Source organism: Ochotona princeps, chromosome 4 (assembly GCF_030435755.1).
Source record: "Ochotona princeps isolate mOchPri1 chromosome 4, mOchPri1.hap1, whole genome shotgun sequence".
Lineage (NCBI taxonomy): Eukaryota > Metazoa > Chordata > Mammalia > Lagomorpha > Ochotonidae > Ochotona > Ochotona princeps.
Window position 1 is genome coordinate 57,474,527 of NC_080835.1, and position 20,723 is coordinate 57,495,249.

Consider the following 20,723-nt stretch of genomic DNA (forward strand, 5'->3'; position numbering starts at 1 on the left):
AATAAAGAACTGCACTGCTCTTAGCTGTTGCTGTTATGAGATGAAAATCGCTAATTAAGCGTGCGTTCAGAGGACTGAGTAACCACTTGAAAGCTAGGTGGAAAATAACAATTGTAGCCTTTCTCTGCTTTAAAGCATTTGCTCCTCTGCCATTGTTGGTTATGTAAACCACTTTTGGGCACTATACACTTTAAATACATTTAAATACATATGTGTCTGACTGGTAAACTCTCACACTGCCTTTTCCCCCTAAATCCTGCTGGATTGAATGGAGATCTTTCTAGCATCTACTACAGTAGGTTCAAGGTAAGATGATCACCTGAGAAACACCATTTCACAGCCTGCCAAATAACCATCATGGAAAAGCTCCAGTCAAACCCAGGACCATCCACTCTGCTCCAAGACCAACTCTCCAGCTCCCCCTTCAGGTGAACTGGAGCACAGCTCTCTTGTCCTACTCTACTGGATGCTCTGCCTCAGTTTCCTCAGTCAGCTTTCCCAGTCTGACTTCTTCTACCTAAATACACATCCCTACAACCCCTCTAGTTATTGTAAGATTCAGAACAGAACTTCCCAATCATCCTTGACAAAATTCTCTTGCCTGGCATGAGAAAATAAAGCCCAGACAGGGTTGGGAGCCTGGATGCAAAGAGAACTCACCCTACATCAGCCTGGAGAACTTGAAGCCACTCCAGAAACCTCCCTTTCTGGTAATCTCACTTGGTGTAGGTTTCCTCAGAATGCAGCATCAGCACAGTTGGAGCAGGGCTGTTGAGACTGTGGCCGCATCTTTGTGTGGATATCTTTACACAGGCTCTTTTACGCATCTATAACGCAGACTCTATTAGTCAATATTAGCAGGCATCCCATACCTTTAGTCCAAGTTCTAATGGATGCAAACTTACGTTTCAAAGTCCTTCTGGTTCATTTTGGATTTACTGTGGATTTTTTGTTATATAGGGAGAGTTTATCTTCCTCCCTGTGGGGTGAGGCAGACAGCAGCAGGAGTAGAAAACTGTCTCTCCTGCGTGTTCTCGTTGATTTACGCTGCTTGGTTGGGATTTTCTCCCATTGTTGTCATTTTGCAGAAATCTTGCCTAACTTGACCATTCCACGAGCAAGTATAATTGAGATGTTACCCCTCTTCCCACCATGGTGTAACACAGTGGAATAAGCTGCTGTGGACCCATTGTCCTCTCAGAGCGGCAGGTCCTGCCTGGTCTCCCTCATAGGGCTTATATGCCGGTGCAAACATGTAACCAACTAACTCAGGAACAAAAGGAGGAAACTAGAGAAAATCCATTAGAATGAAGAAGTCTTACCTTCTTACTCTGTTTTGCAACATTATTTATTTGAAAGGTAGAATGATAGACAGAGACAGGGAGAGACAGCAAGTGGTGGGTGGGTGGGGAGATTCTATATCATCTGGTTCACTCCTCAGATGGCTACAAAACCCTGGGCTAAGCTAGGCCAAAGCCAGGAGCTAGTAACTCCATCCCATCTTCTGGAGGAGAGGCCCACATTCTTGGGTCATTACCCACCATCATCCCAGGTGCATTATTAGGGAGCTGGATTGAAAGTGGAGCAGAAGGAACTAAAATCAGCATTCCCATCTGCTGGCACAGCATGCAGTAGCCTAACATGCTGTAACTCAGCACTGGTGCTTTGCTTTCTTATCCCAAACATTCTTTATTTGTTTACTTGTTTAAAAGAAACAGTAAAGGCAGAGAACGGCAAGATCGCCCATCACCTGGTTGATTCCTCAAATGCCTGCAATGGCTGAGGCTGGACTAGGCAGAATCCAGGAGCCTGAAACTTTGCAAAGGACCCAAGTACTTGAACCATCAACTGCTGCCTCCAGGAGCGTGCATGAGCAGGAAGCTGGAGTGTACAGTGGAGCTGGGGCTCAAACCCAGGCACTTGATATGGAATGCATTGTAAACACTGCCCTGACTTTTCTTTAAGAGAAAAGTACAGATGCTAACATTTTCTTTGTGCATCTCAAGGACCACCTTGGGGGACCATCTTGTCTCAGTGTTATAATGGCATGTGGATAGTCAGCTCTTTTATAAAAAATAAGTTCAAATGTGCCAAAATTCTATTAGAGGTCCCAGCATGATAGCTTAGTGGCTAAACCCTTGCCTTGTACGCTCCAGGATCCCACATGAGCACTGGTTCTAATCTTGGCAGCCCCACTTTCCATCCAGCTCTCTGCTTGTGGCCTGGGAATACAGGCGAGGACTGCTCAAAGCATTGGGATCCTGCACTGCTTGGGAGACCCAGAAGAAGCTCCTGCCTCCTGACTTCAGATTGGCTCAGCTCTGGTCATTGTGGCCACTTGGGGAGTGAACCATTGGCTGGAAGATCTTCCTCTCTGTCTCTCCTCCTCTCTGCATATCTGCCTTTCCAATAAAAATAAGTAAATCTTTAAAAAAATTATTAGAAGTCATCTTGTTGTGCATCAGTCTTTATAACTTATTTCAAAGCTATTCCTGTGTTTTCCTTTCAATAGCCTTAGGCTAAAACCAATGGAGCTTGATCTGATCACTTAACTTGTAATGCTCCAGACTTATCAGAGTGTGAGGAGTCAGAGCGGACTCCTCTTGAGGCACTTTGCAAGTGGAATCCCCCACTCAGTGAATGTCATTGCTGTTCTTGCTTTTAACCATGTCATCAGTAACTCTGTGGCATGTAGCTCCCCCTCTGTAGCAGGGATGGGGACCTTTTCCACAGGCTATTGGGATATTTACAAATAACATTCAAAGCCATAAAAAATGATCAACTGAAAAATGAGCCTCCTATTGACTTATGGAATATTGAGTCCCTCTCGTGGCTGCCTTGATAGAATCAGACCCAGTGATTTTTGTGGGCCTTACAAGGCTCGTGGGAGGAATGATGCTCCCAGCCCCGATTCATAGCACACTATTTCCATAAGGGGTCCAAGCTCTTCAGTCTGGCACCTGCTTTGTTTTCACACTCATCCTGGCTGTCAGTTCAGGGCCCTGTGCTCTAGCCATGGCGATTGCCATTTTGCCTTGGCATGCATTGTACTGCAGACCCCCTGTATGGTCTATGGTAACCCAGTTGCTCTTCCTCCCTGTTCCTACTAATCTCTCTTGGAAGGCCTCTCCTTCTCAGTGAAGTTATTCTGGATTTCCCCAACACACAGAAATCATTCCCTCCTTTGCAAAACATAATGTCCTGGTCCTTCCCCCACAAGAGTATTGCTCACCCACAAGGATTATCTCTGTTACAGCTTGAGCTCTTAGAGGGCAGCAACCACTTCTTTTTCCCATCTGCAAGTGCAGCAGAGGGCCGTTATATGTGTCTCGGAGTGTTGGTACAGAATATAAGCACATGAAGGAAGATGATGGGAGAAAGAGATACGACTACCATTGTTTCAGATAGTCCAAATTAAAAGAAAAGATACAGGAACTGAGAGAAGAGAAGCTGAGACAAAGACCTGGGGAAGGGGATGGGGTTCAGCTACGGAACCTTAACAGAACACCGTGCGCTAGATGGGAGTAAGGAAGATGTTTATTCACTGACTTCCTCATTCATTTACTCAGAACCACGAGAGAGCAGCAACCCTTCAATGATTCTGTTTCCACTATTTTCTAAGCATGGTTGCCCACAAAACACTTGTGAGGTGGCAAACTGAGGATTTAGGCATGGTTCCCACAGCTGAAGAACTCGCATTCTCGAGCACACTTCAACTTGTAAGAAATCCTTGGATGTTGAAGCTATTTAAGAACAAAACAAGGGGCCATCCTCAGGTCATTGCAGCATGATCTGCAGCAAGTGCATCCCGTGGTCAGGATGCAATGCCAGACTCTGCCTGGCTTCCCACCCCACCTTCGTCATTCTATTTGGAACAGGCGCCACTGGAAGCTTCCAGATTACTTTCTGAGCATGTAATCAGAGAGGAAGAAAGGAGAGAGGAGAAGAGAGGGAGAGAGGAAGAGGAAAAAGAGAGAGAGAGAGAAATATTCTCTGTTCCTTTTTCTTGGATTACCCCGTGGATGTGTCAGGAGAACCCATGAACTCTTCTGGATTGACTGGAGGAGCTGAGCCTGTAAGCTGGAAGGCTCTGTAGAGCAACTGAGTGCCAGCTGCTCGCTTACAGGTGAGTGAGCTCTGGAGGTAGGCAAAGCTTGCTTCCCATCACCACCTCTGCTTGGAGCCCTGACAACGCTTGGGCCACCCAAGGACCATATGGGCCAGTGACCACCGGTGTTTTTGGACCCGAGGCTGGGTCTCCAGCTCTGGGGCCTTCACCTTCTTGGTGGCCAAGCTCCTCCTTCAGCCATCGAGGGAGCATGAACTTCCATAAGCTTGCAACTCAAAAGCCCACATCTGTGGACAGCCCAGCTGCTGAATGCTGATGCTGACTGAATCTACTCCCTTGCAATCTTCTGGAATACTGCCCATTGACTGGCAAAGAAGAGAGCTCTCAACTGTACACAACACATGCTTACTTGTTTCCAGAGAAGAGCGCTGCCTGGGGGTGGCAGGGAAACAGCGTGGAGGAAGGCTGATCAGCAGAGGGCAGGGTCCCTACCTAGAGTGATCAGGATGGCCACGTATGCACACACAGTTCTGAAGCACTGTCGGTGCACTGGAGAGATGGGATGTGTGGTGTCTGTCTGGGATGCTGCACAGCCAGGGGCCTGTCTCTACGAAAATTCAGCAGATCGTGTGCACTGTTAGAAAAATGTGCAGCAGCTAAAATGTTACTCCAGGCACAATGTCTCGGTGGACAAGGTCATCCTATTTTTGTACACTCTGCCTTTCAGTTAGAGCATAGGGCAGAGTCTACGGCCATACCACCCTGAACGCGCCCGATCTCGTCTGATCTCGGAAGCTAAGCAGGGTCGGGCCTGGTTAGTACTTGGATGGGAGAGCATAGGGCAGAGCAGATTTCCCCAGGAAAGGGGAAGCTGGAGTTGGGCTGACACTGGGCAGAGCCACAGCTCAGCTCAAGGGGCCAGCAGGAGGTCCAGCTCATCACTAAATGGGTGCCAGTTTGCATCCCAGCTGCTCCACTTCCCATCCAGCTCCCTATTTATGACCTGGGGAAGCAGCAGAGGCAAGTTCAAGTCCTTGGTATGCTGTACCCATGTGAGAGGCCCAAATGAAGCTCCTGGCTTCAGATCAGCTCAGCTCTGGCTGCTGTGGACATTTGGGGAGTGAGTCAGCAGATGGAATATCTTTCTTTCTCTGTATCTCCTGCACTCTGTAAATCTGCCTTTCCCATAAAAATAAATAAATCTTACCACCACCAGCAGCAGCAACAACAACAACAAAAAGGCAGTAGGGAGAGAGAGGAGGTCCTAACAGAGCAACAGGTGCCACTGAACATGGACATCCTGTGAGCCTCCAGCTATTAACACCCAGGGCCCCAGGCAGAGCAGGGGTAGAGCTCTGCATCTGGATATGGAGGGTGGGAGCCTGGAGAGAGAAGGCGAGGTTTGAGTCCTCGGGGGATCCAGGGGCACCAGGCTGCTTCTGCCAGGAGCTCAGGCACAGAAGACCAGGCTGGGATTGGGAACAAGTCAGAAGCCCACCTGGCAGAGCTGACAAGCCATGGGCCACAAAGACACATGGCCGGAAGGAAATGAGGTTGAGTGGCTGGGTATGTGGCTGGGAGTGCTCTGTTCAGTTTGGGGCTGGCCTGAGAAGCCTGCAGGGTTCAACCCTCTGGATAGATGTTCACACCCCCCACTGCTGCAGGAGAAGGGGCAGAGGCAGGGGGAAGGTGCTCTCTCTCCTCTGCCAAAGCACATCTCAGAGTTTGTATAGTTCCATGTTACTAATCCTCACTGGGGATTCAGAGTCAGCTCCTGGGGCCTCTGAGATTTGCCTGGAGGGCCAGTTAAGCTCCTCATAGAGATGTGAGTCCTGATTCTGCTTTCTCTGCTGATACCAATCCTGATAACGTGAAGCCTGGCTCTCTAAATAGTTGCAACTTCAGTGAGCATAATGATTTCTAGTTGGGACCACTTTGTTGCAAATGATAGTGCTTCATTCTTTTTAATGGCTAAGTAGTATTCCATAGAGTGGCTATACCACAGTTTCTTTATTCAGTCCCCCTTTGATGGGCATCTAGGTTGTTTCCATGTCTTTACTATTGTGGATTGTGCCGCTATAAATATACAGAGGCAGGTGGAATTTTCATATGTAGGCATTAGTTCTTTTGGATATATCTGGAGTTGGGATTACAGCTAAAGGACTGTATTATTGCAAAACACAGGGCACAATGGGGAGAGGAGATGTGGGAGGGAGGGGGAAAAGGAAGAAGCTCTATACTTACAAAACTGTATTAATAAAAACAAGAATAAAAAAATTTAGCTTTTCTTTTGCCTACATGGAAAAGCAGAACCCCCCCTGCCTGACAGCACAGCAATTCCTGTTTGGGATGCAGGGCTTCTCACTGACATACATTCTCCAAATCTCAGGCTCAGTTCCTGACCTGCCCAGTCACAGACTCTCTGGTCTTGAAGATTCTTCTTCTATCACAAGGGGCTGATGACTGCAGAGGGCCACTGAGCTCTGAGCACTGTCATGCTAGGATGACTGCCTCAGTTGCACAGCAACACTGATACTGCAGGTTGATGCTCTGGCTTTCTCCCAGTTCTTACAGAGGCACAACGTCTCATAAGAACAGTAACACCATTGCTAACGGTGATGCTAACACTACTGCTGTGAGTGAGCATGGGTGCTGATACTGCCCGACACCTAAGTACTCCACGTCTTGTTTAGTTCTCACAGTATCTCCACACGGAATGGATTATTATTCTCACAGGACAGAGGGGCCAAGTAAGACATAGAGGGATTGAGACAGGTCCCAGGTCACACGGTCATTGAACAGTGGGGCTGGGCTTTAAGTCTTGGCCACCCACCTCTTAGGCCAGTCATCTTCACTCCCAAGCCTTATTGCATATTGACTTTTTACAAATTATGTTATTGGGCCAGAATGTAGCATAATAGGTAAAGCTACCACTTGAGATGTTGACATCTCCTATGGATGTCAGTTCCTGTCCTAGCTGCTCCAATTCCAACCCAGCTCTGTTAGTGGTCTGGGAAAAACAACGGAAGATGGAGCAAATGTCTGGGCCTCTGCCACCCATGTGGGATCCTACCTCCTAGCTTTGGTCCAGCCCAGTGTTGGCCATTGTGACCATCTTGGGAGTGAAGCAGCAGGTAGAAGATCATTCTCTCTGTATGTGTGTGTCTCCCTCTCTATATAGAACTCCCTCAAAACAAAGAAACACATTTTTTAAAAATGAAGGAAAAAATGTTGCACAGGAGCAGAGAAAAAGTTTGGGCCAGCTGGGGTTGTAGGGAACTGGAGGCACCGCTCTGTGTAGATGACTGAGCTGGAACACAAGGTCCCTAACAGAGAAACTGACTCAGCACAGGGGGCTCAGGTGGTCTCAAGGGGGAAATCAGCACATGATGCTAGGCCCAAGCAGGTGTGACCCTGTCATTCACAAGCCCTTGACCTTAGCCAGGCCACTCTCTTTCACTGTGCCTCACCTTTTACAGCCACAAAGCAAGGGTGGTCAAGTCTTCATGTCAACCAGTCTGGGGGAAATTCACAGTTGTTACTACATATACCACAACATGACATTAAAAAATGCCTCATTTGAAGAATATTGCCAGCCCATTTCAGAGGTTAATATCCAAGGTATGCTATGTACCAGCCATCAGGCTTCTGAGTGTGTTACCTCATTCAGTCTTCCCAGTAACCCTGCAAAGTGGGAATTACCAGACTCATGTTGCAGAGGAGGGAGCTGAGCCTCACTTGTCCAAAGTCACCTGCTCTCCCTTTGCCCACAACAGGCCCTCTCCCTTGCCACCCTGAGTCCCTCTGGCTTCGCAGAGCCAGCTTCCACTGAGGCTTCCTGTGATGGACAGCTAGGAGGAACAAGCTTCAACTATAAAGCAAACAGAGCCGGTAACTTGGTTTTGAAATCAATAAAGGGATGATCAAGTGGCAGAGGAGTTGTTAGCTGCTCATCAGGATGATGTGAGAAGTTGCTGCCTGCATCTGAATTGAATGCACCTAGTTGCTTTAGCATCATAAACATTCACTTCCATGTGGGGAGGGGCTTTTAGAAAAGCAACATGAATAATATATGATGGCTGAGATCTTGGCAGAAGCAGGATCCTTGCCTTCCTCCATCTTCCACCGGGTAATTTATCATTGTCTTTCTTTCTTTCCTTTTTTAAAAACCTGATGGGGTAGCCTGTCAGCTCAGCTTGTTCTGAAAACGCGTGAGTATAATTCAATAATAAATTCGCTCAGAGGCCAGCTGTCAGGAAGTTGGTGTTTATTTGAAGTCCATTAGATAGTCTCCACTGCTGGTATCTCAGAGATCCCTGAGGGCTGGCTCAGGCCTGGGGTGGGGTGCAGGAATGGGAGCAAATGTGCTAACAGAGCTGCTCTGTCCCCTCCTTGCTCTAGCATCCCAGATCTGTGGTGGGATAAGGAAGATGACACTTCTAGGATCATCTCTCCTGCCTTGCCACCACTGTGCTTGCCAGCGCCTGCTTTCACACAGCCTGGACACTGTGACGTGTGCATTAGGGCTACTTGTCCTCCTTGCAGGCCACCTTTCAGTCCTGCCTGAGATGAGACAGTCCTGCTCAGTTTGTGAACAGCAGAGGATCTAGCTCTTTCCCTTTTTTTGATCCCTTATCCAATCCACGTGCCTGGCTTTCTCTTGCCCTGTCTTCTTCCTTCTCCCATAAGCTCTTTGCACACACCATCACATGCCCCATATATCTATCCCCAGAGCATGTGGGTTTCAAATGTCATAGCTTGTCACCCAATTTCTGATTCAAAAAATATTTTCCCTGGCCACATCATGGTTTTCTTCATTATTGAGTGTGCTAGAGAATCACGCTGTTGCTCATGCTGGCCTCTCAGTAAGCTGTGCAGCTTAGCCAGGAGGACAAACACAAACATGTGCACACACAGCCATGCATGCAAGCCTGCACACAAATGCACACATGTGTGTATACTCATAGGTTTATGCATAGATGCACACTCTGAGACAAGTTTCATGGAACATACATTTTTTTTATAGTCTTGCAATGGTATATTTTCCCTTCCATTCTATCACATTTCATTTGCATGTATTTCTTAAACAAGAGAAATAATTCTGACCCACTAAACAGATTTCATGATGCAGTAATGAGTGTTATGACCTGTAGTTTACTAAGCAATGTTCTAATGGCCAACTCACCTCACCAAAATCTTTGACTTAGACTAAAGGCCACCTCTTGCCAGAATGTTCATTCAATCACTTCCCCTTCACTCACTCCCAGTGACACTCACTCACTGTGACCTACCCGCAGGCTGTCCTGACTGTGCCATGGGAATAAATCTGTGTATGGCTGAGTTCCGAGGTACAGGCTCAGGGAAACGTACAAGAGCATTTCCCAAAGTTTGTGGAGAATGGAATCACATATTTATTATTACTTATTATTATTTCAAAACCCATGCAATTTTTTCTTATCAATATGTATTCCCCATGAATTTTTAGAAGATACTGCATTTGCATGGGTTTGACTTTGTTTTGCAGCAAAATAAACTTAGCTTTGTGCTTCATTTTGATGGACTTTTGGAAGCACCCTCATATAAGCAATGGAGTGACGGCCCTGTCTTTGAACCCTCAGAGCACTTCACCTCGACTTCTCTGTGGGCCTTCAGTATTGAATGCCCAACCAGGGCACTGATTCATTCTGTCATTCACAGTGGATGACTCCAGGCTCTATGCTAGGCAGAACTGGTCCAATGAGCAAGAAGGTGAAGAGGCCCCTTGAGCACACATTCTCCTTCCACATCCAATGCAGAGAGGGGCTGGGCACGAGTCACTACATGCAGTTTGTGTGTGGTGTGGCTGGGTCCCTCTCTGAGCCTGTCGGGTCACTCCTCTTTATAGAACCTGACCTTCGCTAAGAATATGACACTTTGCCTCCTTTGGGATTAGCACTCTAGTTCTATCTACCTATTTATCTTTTCAAAAGGCAGAATGACAGAGAGAGATCTTCCATCCTCTGGCTCACTCCCCAAATGGCTGCAAAGGCTGGAGCTACACCAGGTCAAAGCCAGGAACTCCATTTGGGTCTCCCACATGGATGGCAGGAGTCCAGGTAATCGAGCCATCTTCCACTGCTTTCCCAGGTAGGTGCATTAGCAGTGGTGGCTTTACCCGCTGGGTCACTACACTGGCCCCATTCTACCTTTCCCCGAGCTTCTCCTCTTGGCTTTGCTGAGTGTCCTGTTTGTGTCCATTTACCTGCCTGAGAGGGCTGAGTATCTGTTAGGCTTACAGAAGCCATGCAAGACTTCACAACATCACATTATTCCTAAGATTGATACTGGGTCCTCAAATATATTCCAAAGATTCAAACAACATGAAGGTGGTCCTTCTGGCAGAACCTCCTCTCTCCTGCCCAGCAGGGTTAATCACAGACATATATTACCATGGCCTGTGCCATGACCTGCCTATGTGATCTAGATAATCTTTCCCAAGGCAGCAGATATTACTAATAACTCTGCCTTGAGAGTTCTGCTGGGAGATGTTGCATATTTGTTCTCTTCTCCTACTGACCTACCCCCAAGTACTGCTGAACGAAGGCTGTGTGTGCCTCCTTCAGGAGATGATTCAGTTGGAGACCCTTCTTTCACCTACAGATCTCAGTACCCATCCTGCAAGTCTCCATATCAAGTACCCTTCATTGTATTCTCTTCATGGTTCCAGGTGGAGGACAGGTATATGGTAGGTAGGGGAGAAGGATGGTATATGCACCACCTAACCTAGAGACAGTGGTTCCCATGCCTACTATGCCCCTCTACTTTGGATCAGTTGAGAGAGATCGTATCCTTTTCTGTGGAGTTGGGAGCAGAATGTCAGATAAGGTTACTGTATTCAGTAAATTTGCTCCAGGACAGGCAGGTGTTGGGTTCTGAGCACACAGCAGAGTGGGTGAGAATTCCGGAAGGGGGCCTTCCTCACTCTGAGTAATCTGGCAGTACTTCTGCCTAAGTCCTGAATCAGCTCTGCTTGGCTGGGGCCCTCCCACCTGGGGAGCTGCTGCTTCTTTATCCTTGATTGGGCTGTCCCTTCTCTAGTACCTGTGGCACCAGCTGGGGTGCTGTATGACAGCATGAGACACCCCTGTGCAACTCCAGGGAGCCTCCTGTTCCATCTGTCCAGGCATGGGATCAGGTAAAGCTCTGTGGAGGGCGCTCAGTGCCCAGGACTAGCTGACTTGCTCCCTCTGTCCAGGCATGGGATCAGGTGGAGCTCTGGGGAGGGTGCTCAGTGCCCAGGACTGGCTGGCTTGCTTCCATCACTCAAGGACAGTCAAGTCAATTCAAAGTACTGGCCTTGAACTCCCCCCACCCCCTTCCTCCTGTCTCAGTGGCAGAGGTCCCGGCATGCCTGCTGCTTAAGGCTCGCTGGGCTTGATTAGCAGTTGGGAAACTGCAGCATACAGGAGCAATACCACTGAGGCCTACCTTGCCTGCTCGTCTAAGCAACGTTGCGGAGGTTTTGGGTGGGAGCCTGCCTCCTGGAGGCCGAGTGAAACCCCAGACAACCCAAAAATTGTGGTGCAGCATATGGAGTGCTGGAGACACAGGCCTTGTTATTGTATACACAGGCACTGAGTCTGGTCTGTTTGCCCCTCAGAAGTTCTATTTTCTGGGCAGGGGTCACTGGCTTCATCTCCAATAATGATCCTGGCTGACAGCTGGCTGGCAAGAAGGCTTTGTCTTCCTTTCCTCCAATAGTGATGCAACAACCCAAGTCTGGCTCCTCTCTGTATAGCTTCTGGACTTTTCTGGAGGGCAGACACTTTCAAGTTCCATTGCCAATTAAGGAAGTGAAGTTGGAAGCCATTCTTTTGTTTTCTAATATATATATACATATATTTATATTTATATTTATATTACTTTACTTGAAAGGCAGAGAGATGGCGATGGAGAGACAGAGCAATCGTCCATCTATTGGCTCACTTCCCAAATGCCTATACTGGTTAGATAGAGCTGGTCCAGTTGAAGCTGGGAGTGCTGAACCCCACTGGGGTCTCCTGTGAGGGTGGCAGGGACCCTAACTGTGTGAGCTATCACCTGCTGCCTCTGAGGGTACACATTAGTAGAAAGCTGGATTGGACATAGGACAACTGGGATTTGAATCAGACACTGCTATGCAATGTGAGTGCTCCAAGAGGCATACAAATTGTTGTATTAAATATGCACTCAGAGTGCTTTTTATCATTATCATCATCTCTTTCATCCTCACCACTTTCATGTAATTTAGTAAGCATATTTTTGGGTGGCAGGCACTAGCCTGAGACTTCATGTACTTTTTGTTCCCATTTAATCCTCAGGGCAATTCTGTGACAGACACATGATCACCCCAGTCTTACAGCAGAGGAAATCAGAAGTCAGTTAAATTAGAAAGTTTTTCCAAAGGTCATGGAGCAAGAAAGTGGGTGCCATGGTCTTTCAATCCAGGCTCCTGCCATATCTACTCTGGTACTCCCCAAACCCCACCCCCTGACTTCTCCCCCTTCCTCATAGGAGAAGAGAGCCAGCAATGACTCAAACACAGTCACCAGTCACTTACTTCATCCCACCTGCACAAATGATCATTGTGCTACCAGCCCAGGCTAAGCAAATGGAAATCCAAGTAGGTAGCCTAACTCAAAATATTCACATCCTCACACTGCTAGGTGACTTAGCCATCTGGAAGACTTCTTTCTGCGAATCTATTCAGGGATCTGTTGTGATAGCTGTTTCTTCCCCATCTGGCTCACCATGGAGGAGGAGCATAATGACTGTGGTGAGGAGTTTCTATAATAACATTTTGGAAGCTTCCATTATCTATTCATCTGTAGAGCAAATACTCTGCTCTGGGCCATGCTCACAGTATTAGTGGTTTGGAGAGATGAATACCTCCTGCTTTTGCAGGGTGTTTAATTTAACTGAAGGTGGCAGATGTATAAACTATAGTCTGGGAACTTACTTCCATGCCTGCTTTTGCTTCTCATTCCTAATGGGGTTTGTAGCAGGTGAGTGAGTCTCCCTGCACTCTGAATCCTGAGATGGAATTAAGAGAACAGATACTGTATCCATTCCCCACTCACCTTCTTCATCCATTCTTTGTACTTTAAAAACTCCATGGAAAAGCAAAATTAGAAGATGGGTTTATTTAGCCGCAAACATTTTTGAAGTCTAGGCACAGTTATTTCATAACATGTTTTCAATGAACATTTTGAAGACCCTGTGTGTGTTTAGGGAACTACTAAGTGGTATAATGAGTAAGGCACAATGCTTCCCCAGTGGACTCTGTACTGAGAAGCTGGAAGACATGCCTAACACACAGTGTGTGAGCCTATAGTTCTGTATCTAGGAATGGCATAGCTGAGATCTGAAGCCCAGTTTAACCTGACTCCAGTGCTCTACCATCCTCACTGCCAAGGGGTCCATTGGCTCCAGTGCATGCATGTCAGGGTCCAGCCCTGATGGGTTCCTCTCAGAAAGTCAGAATAGCCCTAGGCATCCAGCAAAACATAGCCATAAACATATCCCAAGATGGGGCCAACCAAGAAAGGCTGAGCAAGCAACACTGTAGGGACCTCCAGCTGCTGAAAAGAACTCAAGGTGTGGCTCCCTCATGTACAACAGGGAGGCCTTTTCTCTTCTTCCCACCCCCTTTGCCACCAGTTACACTCTGATGATAACAGCTGTTTCATGTAGAGGTCCCCATAGCTTTCTTCTTCATTCTTCTCCACTTATATATGCTCCTGGAACAAGCATTTGTGTGCTCATGATTTCAACTGCTGCCTGTTGTAGGTTTCCCGAGTGGAGAAGTCTACATGAATCTAATCTCTGCATGAATTCCAGATGATTTGCTAAGCACAAACAGACTTTCTTCTTAGGTGTCCTACCAGGGAGTGTTTCTTCTTCAACGTATAGGTCAGCACCTGCTTTCCAAACCTTTGTCTGCTCCCAGATCCTCCTCCAGGGGAGAGTGTTGACATTCACCCAGGCATTCACATAGGAGACACCCCTCTCCCATCCCCCTTGTCCAGCGTTCCTCACAACTCTCAAACATCAAGCCTGGATGGTCTCCCTTTCCACTCCACTGTCCCTGCTCCCAGATGCAACTGCCTGACAATGCACCTGCCTTCCGTGCAGGGAATTATCATTTCTTGGCCCCCATGCTCTTTCATTTCTCTGTGACATTATACCAGCTTTTCCTTATGCTGGGAACACTTGCTCCTTTTCTAGTCTGGCAAATGATTTCTCATCTTCACGACTTATTTTTCAAGTTGTGGTCTTCCTCCTGCCCAGGAGTAGCTCCTCTGTGCTCCAATACCCTGAGAACATATTTCTGGCCTTGCACATCCTAACTGTCGCCTAGAGGACTGGCATGATCAACAGGTAAGGGCCATGCTCTGCTCATCTCTGTGGTCCCAGGACAGCCTCTGGTATAGAAAAGCCTTCTCTCAAGCAATGCTCAGTGGATGTCACAATGGCAAAGATGCAGGGCACAGAGGTAGTGTAGCCTGCGATGCCAGCAGACACCCTCTCCTCTACCAGAGCCTAGCACAGCCTTCTGAACATCCGTGTTCAGGGAGAAGGGTGTCAAGCCTCATTGAGAGACTTCAAGATCAGGAAGAACTGACTGCAAAGTGGGTATTGATCTGAGATTCCCCTTGGACCTTTGATTTCTCACTCTTTCCATCTATCATTCAGCAGGAGCAACACAATTTCCAAGAGAAAAATTCCAAATGCCTTGGTTGGCAGATGAGGATACCCGAAGGTTGCTGCTCTGCTTCCCCCATCACTCTACCAGGAACCTTCAATGCCCACTTCCTGGCCTCCTCCTATTGCCTCACCCCCACCCCAGCCTGGCCCCAGAGGGTGGCTTAGTTCTCGGGAAAGCCCTGGCTGGGGCTGCAGCCTGCAGACTCACCCTCCATCAAAGGGGTTCTCCCCAGGGATGACATGCGTGCTGTCCTTGCCCACGAGGAACTTGATGCGGTCATAGAAGGAATGGAGGTTCTGCTGGGACACAGGGGCCTGCGTCTCCTGGATGATGTCCAGTGGGTCAGGGGAGCCCAGACACAGGGGGTTGATGTGACAGAGCGGCTGGAGGCAGCAGTCAGGGTCCATGCAGTCCACCAAGCCATCTGTAGGGGTGACAGAGCACATAGTTTACACTGCTAGTTCCATTAGCCATGGCTTCTAGAATGCAGCCATTCATTTCTTCTCCAGATTCAAGTCACTGAAAAAACTTCATTAAGTGCTGATATAAGCCAAGGCCTTTGCGAAGCACCAAGGAGAACCAGGCACTTCAGATCTGGTCCTAGTGTACCTGTCCAGTAGCAGAGACAGATAAGTGTCTAGTGTCTGTCCTGCAGGTTTTTTCTCCTCCCAAAGAGATAACAGAAATACCACTGGGATTGTAGAGGTGAAACAATACGAGAACATAGAGCTTTCTGAATAACTAAAGTCCCATGTTGGTGCTCAGAAGGAGAGAGGAACAGCTAAGGGGAGGCTGCCGGGATGGTTGTGGAGACTTGAAAATGCCGTGAGGGATTTTGCCTTTCAATATCAGGAGAGTAGTAGGCCCTGGAAGGTCTTAAGCAAAGAGTGGCTGCCTCTGATGTGCATTGTGAAACTGGAGGAGGCCCCAAGAGGAAGTTGTGGCTAGTCAGGAGAGGGGAAAGTGCTGAGTTTGCACAGGTGGGACAATAAAGGTTGTTTAGACTAAGGCAGTATGGTGCACATGGAGGGAAGCAGGTGGCTCTGAGAAATATCTGGAAACTACTTGGCTTTGGTGATGAGGAAGAGGCAGAGTTGGTGTAGGGGCCCCACAATGCCTAGCATCTCTCCTGGCTGCTGTAAGCCTTTGTAGCTCAAGGTGCCGTCCCCAGCCCTTTGCAGGCCCAGTCTGGCCTTCTCTTTGTTATCATTTACAGGGAATTCTCTTTGCCACACGCATGGGTTTCTTCAGGGCTCAAAATCATATTACAGCTCGACTATTCTCCTAAAGTGCCAAGAATGAAATTCTACAAGAGCACAGATTTTTGGTATCATTCCAAAGTGCTTTTATAGGCACCCAATAGAATAGCTCAAATGGATAACAAATCCAGTGGGGGCAGGAAAAGCCCAGGTCTACATCTGTATGCGCTGTAGGAAGAACACAGTAGAACGAATTCCTGCCTGGGCTCAAATTTCACACGGCCACTTGTGAACTCTGGGACTTCGGGCAAACTGCACCACTATGGGGGCACATGTCTGTTCTGGTCATGTCCTTCATATTCTCGGTACCTATTGTAGGAGTTTTAGTTTTAGATGAATTTTTTTTAAAAAAATTTGTTTTATTTATCTGGAAGGGATATAGAGATATAGGGAAGAAGTGAAAGATGTCTCTACCATCGGGTCTGGCTAAAATCAGGAGCAGGAAGCTCAATCCAGGTCTCTCACAGGGGAGCAGTGAACCAGAAGCCTACCTCCTGGGATGCACATTAGCAAGAAGCTGGAATCAGAAGCAGTTCCAGGACTTGAACCCACACACTTCAACATATGGGATATGGACATGCCAAATGACATTTTAACCATATGCAAAACACATCTCATAGATGTGTTTAAAACATGACTGCTATACAAATGAGTGGAGACTGGATGAATTAATGAACACATGAAGCAAGAGAAGAGGCCAAATGCCGCAGAAGCCAGAAAAAACCATGTTAATTCAATCCAACTAAGTAATTGGTATGGTGGGATTGAAGGTCAAGTTTTCATGCTGCCTTACCAGTAACCCTGGACAAGCTGCTGCACTAGGTCTCTCTGCACCCTGGTCTGCTCATTAGTAACATGGGAGTAGCACTGCTATGGCCATCACACTTTTGTAGTCATGGAATTTATTGCCACCCATGAGAGTTCTGATTATGCATTGGCTGGACTCAGTACCCTGATCCTCCTTGCTAGCTGTGTGGCCTCAAGCTGCTCTGGAACCCAGCCTATTCCTTAATACATGAAGGACAAAAATCCCTTAGTTTCCTCTCCCATTTTGTCCTGGTGCCCAGGAGTTGTAACATCCTTGAAGGCAGCACAGGGATAAAGAATATAGATTCCAGCACCAGACACCCTGGGACCAAAACCTGGCTCTGCAACTTATACTTTGTGACCTTGGGCAAGTAACTTCAAATCTTTGGTCTATTATCCATATCTCTTAAAAGGGATAGTAACCTCATATCTGGATATGATAGTCTCTATTATACAACTACTACACATCCCTTTAAATGATAAGTTACAAAACAAAATCAGTAACAAGAAGAAAAATAGAAATTTACAATGCTATGAAGTTAAATAACATGCTACTGGATGTGATAGTCTCCATTACGTAGTTATTGTACATCCCCTTAAGTGAAAAGCCACAAAACAGAATCAACAACAGGAAGAAAAATAAATTAAAAACGCCATGAAGTTAAATAACATGCCAGTGAATGACTAATGTGTCACTGAAAAAATGAAAAAATTAAGAATTTTCTTGAAGAAAATGATGCTGCTATCGCTTCTCGGCCTTTTGGCTAAGATCAAGTGAAAATGATGCTAATGTATGATCTATGAGTCATTGAAGAATTTAATGAGGAAGAAAATGTTTTGAAGAGATGAGACTAAATAAAAAAAATACATAGCCATGTGCAGAACATAATGATACAAATAGAACCAGCTGATTTTTATTCTAAATTTATACCTGACCAATATGAAACTTAATGTAGCTATCAAAATTGTGATATTAATGAGGAAAAAGGGATAGTAAGTGTATGTGCCATACACTTATATTTGTTTGTTATATAGATAAATGTTTGTTATATAGATAAAGCCAATCATGCCTACACATCTAGCATAGCTATCAGACACACAGCAAGTGCTTAGTAAAGGGTAATTCCCTTCCCTGACCTGGAACCTAGAACCTGGGTCAAGACTCATTTGTTCTCCTCTCTCCTGCCAGCTTCATTCTGAGATGTTGGGGGAAGGTCTCACTTCACCCCAGCACTGTTCCAGGTCTTAACCAGTGGCTGCTGTCCCAGCTCCCAGACACGACTACCTGGCACAGCACCTGCCTTCCCCATGGCCGGCACGCTCCATGGTACCCTCTGGGCTGCCCTGTCAGCCATTGCTTACACACATAATTAAAGCCCAGGCAGAAGGTTATTTGCATTCTGCTATTGATGTTCGCATGACAGATTCAGCAGCCGCATCCATAACTCTGCAGAAATGCCCCATTATTCAGTCCCAGTGAGCAGTGATGCTGACCGTTAAATCAGCCAGCACAATTGAAGGACCGTGAAAAGTCATGGCTAATTTGAAATTTTATTAGCTCTTGCCTGCTCTTGTTTACCACCGAAGCAGTCCCTGGAAACCAGTCTTTCACCTCTTTATAAACACCCTTCTTGGTGGCACCTGGGAAGAACAGCTGCCTATTGGAGTGGGAGGAGTCAGCTTTGCACCCCTTGTGGGGAAAGCTGGGCAAGAAGGATGGACTTGTTATTATTAACATCCATATTAAATGATGATGAGAAGGAGGAAGCTAAAGCACAGCATTATTCAAGTGCTAGGCATGATGCTAAATGCCTGATAAGGAATGTGTCATTAAATCTCCCAGCCCCTTGAAATGGCCACTGTCATCACCCTCATGGCAGACAGAAGGTGTTAAGGCAGAGTTTGGAAGCTCACACAGTCAATGAGTAGAGGAGCTGACTCAGAATGTGACCTCAGTGCCACCTGACATCTGACGTGGTCCTTGAGCCCTGGGAGGCCTCTAGGAACTTCTTCTCGGGAGAAGAGCCCACACCTGTAAAGCCCACCAAAGCACACCTGTCTCGTCCAGCATCCTGGCAGTCTCCATCGCAGCACTCCTGGCCCTGCCAAAGAGATGTCAGCTGTCTCTCTTTCTCTAGCCCTGAAAGCTCTGAGGATCAGTGGCTGTGGAATTCAGCTCAACATCCCAGGGCCCAGAACTACAACAGAACCTGTCCTTCCCTCTGGTCTGAGGAATGAATGAAGGGCTGACCCACCCCAGGGCTGCTCCACTGAGGGTGGCTCAGCATCCTGAGATCCTGGAGATGGAAGGAGCCTTGCCCTCTGGGATCATGGCAGAAGCCATGGTGCTTATGAGAGTAGTCCCTTCAGACACAGTGCCTGGCGTCCAACCCTAATTCCCATGTGTGCTGGGGGGTCTCATAAGAGTGGGTTAGCCTCTCTCAACCTCAGGTTCCTTATAGACTCAAGAGGCGTAACAATAATGATCAACTCCTTAGCCTCACCAACCAGTTTCTTACAACTAAGTGTGATAGATCATGCTTCCTTTGGAATTAGACAAAGACTTTCCAAGGAAGGACTTTAGGCTGAGACTCTATCTCCAATATGGCACCTGACATGGGTATATGCCTCTACACTGTGATATGGCACAGCGGGTCCTTTTAATTCGGATTAAAGTTTGTTTTGCCCTAAGTTCTCTGGATACTGCTTCCTGCCTCCCTTTCTCTCTAGATCTTTCTTTAGCAATATTTGTAAACACTCTAAAGGTCTTCTACCACAGTTCATGTCTTCTGATGGGTATCTCTTACCTGTGTTTCATCTTAGTTTACTTCCTCAGACCTATATTTTACTTCACTTATTCTTCCTTCATGTGTGTTTCTGATCTGCTATTGAATGTTTCATTTAGGCTGTTTTAAAATGCCATACTCTATAATTTCTAGATAATCAATCTTGAATTTTCAGAAATCTACATGCTTCTTTCTTGACAGTGTTCCATCCTTATGGCTTTCTACTTCATATTGTCTGACATCATTTTAAAACATTGAGTTTATAGCCTGCTTCAGCCAGTTAAGTTTTTGGGAATGATAATCCCCTTGGAAGCTGTAGCGACTGACAGCGTGTGACTAATCATTGATGTGGGTTCTATGATTCTGATGGTCAGCTCTTGTGTGACTGAACTCAACCTTCATAGTGGTTTTCCGGTTAGTCCTGCTTCTTTCCCTAGGGGTACTCTTAGTCTAAGGCCATTTTCCAGGTTGATTTCTTAGCTTAGAATTCTAGGATCATTCTATTTATTTGGAAAAGAAAACAGAAAGAATGGCAGACATTTCCCAATGTCTGCAATGGTTGAGTTTGGGTGTGGGGGGGACGGTCACAGCAAGGAAGCAGAAACTCGAACCAGGCCTTCCACATGAGTGGCAGGGACCCAAATGACTCAAGCCATCACTGCTGCCTAATAGAGTCTGTATTAGCAGACAACTGGAACCAGGAGCTGAAGTTGAGTATATAAAACTTGTATCTCATGTAGTAGGCTAAATTTCTGTCCCCACTCTGGTATTTAAGCTTAAATCTCAACATGCATTGAAGCATGACATGAGCTATACGTCCCACAGCACACCTCTTCATCCCCAGTCTCGGGAGCCAGAGCAGGGAAATGCCTCAGTGGCATCCACGTAGCCCAGCGGCCTGAGTTTCTGCCCTATTCTCATGAGTTGCAGCTTTCAAGGGGCCTTGCTTTAATGTAGTGTGCAGCTTTGTACCTTGTCTTTGGACTTCGAATGCACCACAGCTCCTGTGCTACTGCTCTGGCTTTAGCTTGTTCCTGGCATTCAGTGCTCCTCATCCCCCTCCCCCATCACCATCT

At 46.9% G+C, this 20,723-nt stretch overlaps 1 protein-coding gene across 1 annotated transcript in view; it reads right to left on the reverse strand.

Annotated features, from left to right (window-relative positions):
- The window catches only part of TENM4 (teneurin transmembrane protein 4), a 686,631-nt gene that overhangs the window by 75,381 nt on the left and 590,527 nt on the right, over positions 1–20,723 (reverse strand). The window contains 1 exon segment of the mRNA XM_004589844.2: positions 15,003–15,219. Within this exon segment, the coding sequence (XP_004589901.2) occupies positions 15,003–15,219 (217 nt within the window).